Source organism: Penaeus chinensis, chromosome 32 (genome assembly GCF_019202785.1).
Source record: "Penaeus chinensis breed Huanghai No. 1 chromosome 32, ASM1920278v2, whole genome shotgun sequence".
Taxonomy (NCBI): Eukaryota; Metazoa; Arthropoda; class Malacostraca; order Decapoda; family Penaeidae; genus Penaeus; species Penaeus chinensis.
In genome coordinates, this window is record NC_061850.1 from 10907478 (window position 1) to 10909977 (window position 2500).

The following is a 2500-nucleotide window of genomic DNA, read 5'->3' on the forward strand; positions in this document are numbered from 1 at the left end:
CTGGCTGGCACGAATGTGACAGATGTACCAGTCATTGAAGCTCGCTTCCTCTTGTCACTCAACCTTTCTGGCAATAACATTGTAGAGATCAAAGAATCTGTGTTTGAGCTGACACAGAATCTACAGGTACTAGACCTGTCCCATAACGAGATTCCAAACCTCAGCTATGGCCTTGCTCGTGCCTCGCCCAAGATCCCTGACCTGAGGGAGCTTGACATCTCGCACAACCCTCTAGCTTACATTGTCCGTGGAGATTTCAACTACATGGGCAACCTCGAGGTCCTGCGTGTGGCTCACCTTCCACGTGTCAGCCGCATAGAGCGAGCTGCGCTGACATCGCTGCGCTCCCTCCATGAGCTGCATCTCCACACCCTTCCCATGCTGTCCGTAATGGACGTAAGGGGCATCCTCGAGGATCTTCCGGGGATGGAGGTCGTGGACATTGAGTTGACCAGCAAAGAAGTTCATGACCAGCTCCATCCAGCCTTTTACCCGCGTCTCAGGAGCCTCACCGTCCGTGGCCGCTCAGTGGAGGCGCTCTCTGCTGGTGCCTTCGCTGGCATCAACAGTCCTGAGCTCACCATCGGCATCGTAAACACCAGTGTCAGCAACCTTGGCTCCAACATCTTCTTCCCTGTGCCGATGTCATCAAAGATCTCCCTCGATGTGTCCCACTCTGGCATCACGTCACTGAGTCCACAGTTCCTGAACACGCTGGACTCACGGCAGCGCCACCTGGAGCTCGAAGGCCTCACGTCCAACCCGATCTACTGTGACTGCAACACCGAGTCCCTCCGCCGTTGGCTGGTCGAGCGCGGTCCCAGCGACGCCCTTTACAACGCCTCCTGCTCGGCGCCCCCTTCCCTCGAGGGGGTCGTCCTCACCACGCTCAAGGAGGAGGACCTCACGTGTCAGGGCCGCCCCACCACAACCACCACCGACCTCCCACTCTTCACCACGACGCGCCGACGACCCGTGACGACCGACAACATCATCACCTTCGAGGACATGACGGGGCGCCCGAACGACAGGCACAACGAGATCGACGGCAAGCTGAGCAAGCCCGCGCGCGCCGGCGGCCTCACCAACATGGACACCGTCATCATCGGCATCGTTGGCGGCGTCGTGGCCTTCGTGGCGCTGCTCATCATCATCATCTGCCTCATCAGACTCCGCTCGGACGCGCAATACCGCGGCGGCCCCCTGGCGGGACCGCTGGCCATGCGGCAGCACGGGAACTGCACCTGCCTCAAGCCCCCGCACCCGCCCAGCAGCTGGGGGGGCTACCCTGGGCCCTACCCCACCCTTCCGCCTCCTGCTTCCTCGCGGGCCGGCACTCTTAAGATGATGCCCCCGCCCACCACGCCCATCCCGCCCGCCTACGGCACGGTGGGCGCGCACAGCGGACGCAGCTACTACCCGGCCAACAACCCCTACTACATGGGCTACCCTCCCGAGAGCGAACACGACCACCGATAGTCGTTCCTCGCCGACCTAGACATCACTGTGCCTGACGCCGCCGCGGGCCCCGTGCTCGAGGCGGACGCCGTCTCTTACTCGACGAAATAAGGATTCTCTTTTGCCCCACAACGAAGCCCTCCTCCTTCTCCTCGGGGATGAAGGAAGCCAAATGGAAAACCGAATCTCTTTAAAACGACAAAGAAAAGGAAAGTGGAATAAGTGCAAAAAGTAAATAGACAACGAAAAATGAAAGAATACTCACTCAAAGAAAGAAAAGAGAAAGAGAACACGACTCTTATCTAGATCGGTTGGTGCAATGACCTTGTTCTGGGGAAGGTTGCCGTGGCCTTCCCTCGCTTCCTCTTCCTCAGCACGTTTCGAGCGTCTCTCCATTTTATATCCATTCTTTATGATTTTTGTTTTTTTTAACGGGGCAAAATCTCTTGTAAATATTTAATGTTAGTGTTAATGTTTCCTTTATTTAGAGTTCTAGATAACTTTTTTATATATATAGATAAAGTATATAAATATATGCGTGCGTGTAAGTATCAGGTTGTAGAGATGTGCCTAAGAAGCTGTTCATTGTTATAATATGGTATTGCTATTATTGCAAATATTTCCCCCCAAAATATGCCGCGCTCGCACAGATGTTATCGTTTATCTCCGTGTGTAATTGCGATAATGCGTAAGACATTTGTGAGTGGAAGATGTGTTCATTCACAAATATTTCTGCCGTTGTGAATGGGAACGAACTTTCATTCATAAATATCTCAGACTTTATGAATGGGAACAAGATTTCATTCCTAATTATTTCAGATATTGTGAATGGGATCTGAGTTTCATTCATAGATATTTCAAACGTTATGAATGGAAATAAGGATTCATTCTTAATTATTTCTGATGTGAATGGCAGCCGATTTCATTCATAGATTTTTTTTTCAGAAGTTGTGAATGGAAAGCGAGTTCCATGCATAAACATTTCTGAATGACGCGCGTGTAGAGAGAAATGCAACTCACTAAGCTTGTAAATACAGTAAGT

General features: G+C 52.1%; 1 protein-coding gene across 2 annotated transcripts in view; it reads left to right on the forward strand.

Moving 5' to 3' along the window:
• The window catches only part of LOC125042375 (protein artichoke-like), a 118539-nt gene that overhangs the window by 115519 nt on the left and 520 nt on the right, over positions 1–2500 (forward strand). For both annotated transcript variants that reach the window (XM_047637953.1, XM_047637954.1), the window contains one exon: positions 1–2500. This exon is cut by the window's left edge and continues 1404 nt beyond it; it is cut by the window's right edge and continues 520 nt beyond it. In XM_047637953.1, the coding sequence (XP_047493909.1) occupies positions 1–1479 (1479 nt within the window). In that variant the 3' untranslated portion in view covers positions 1480–2500.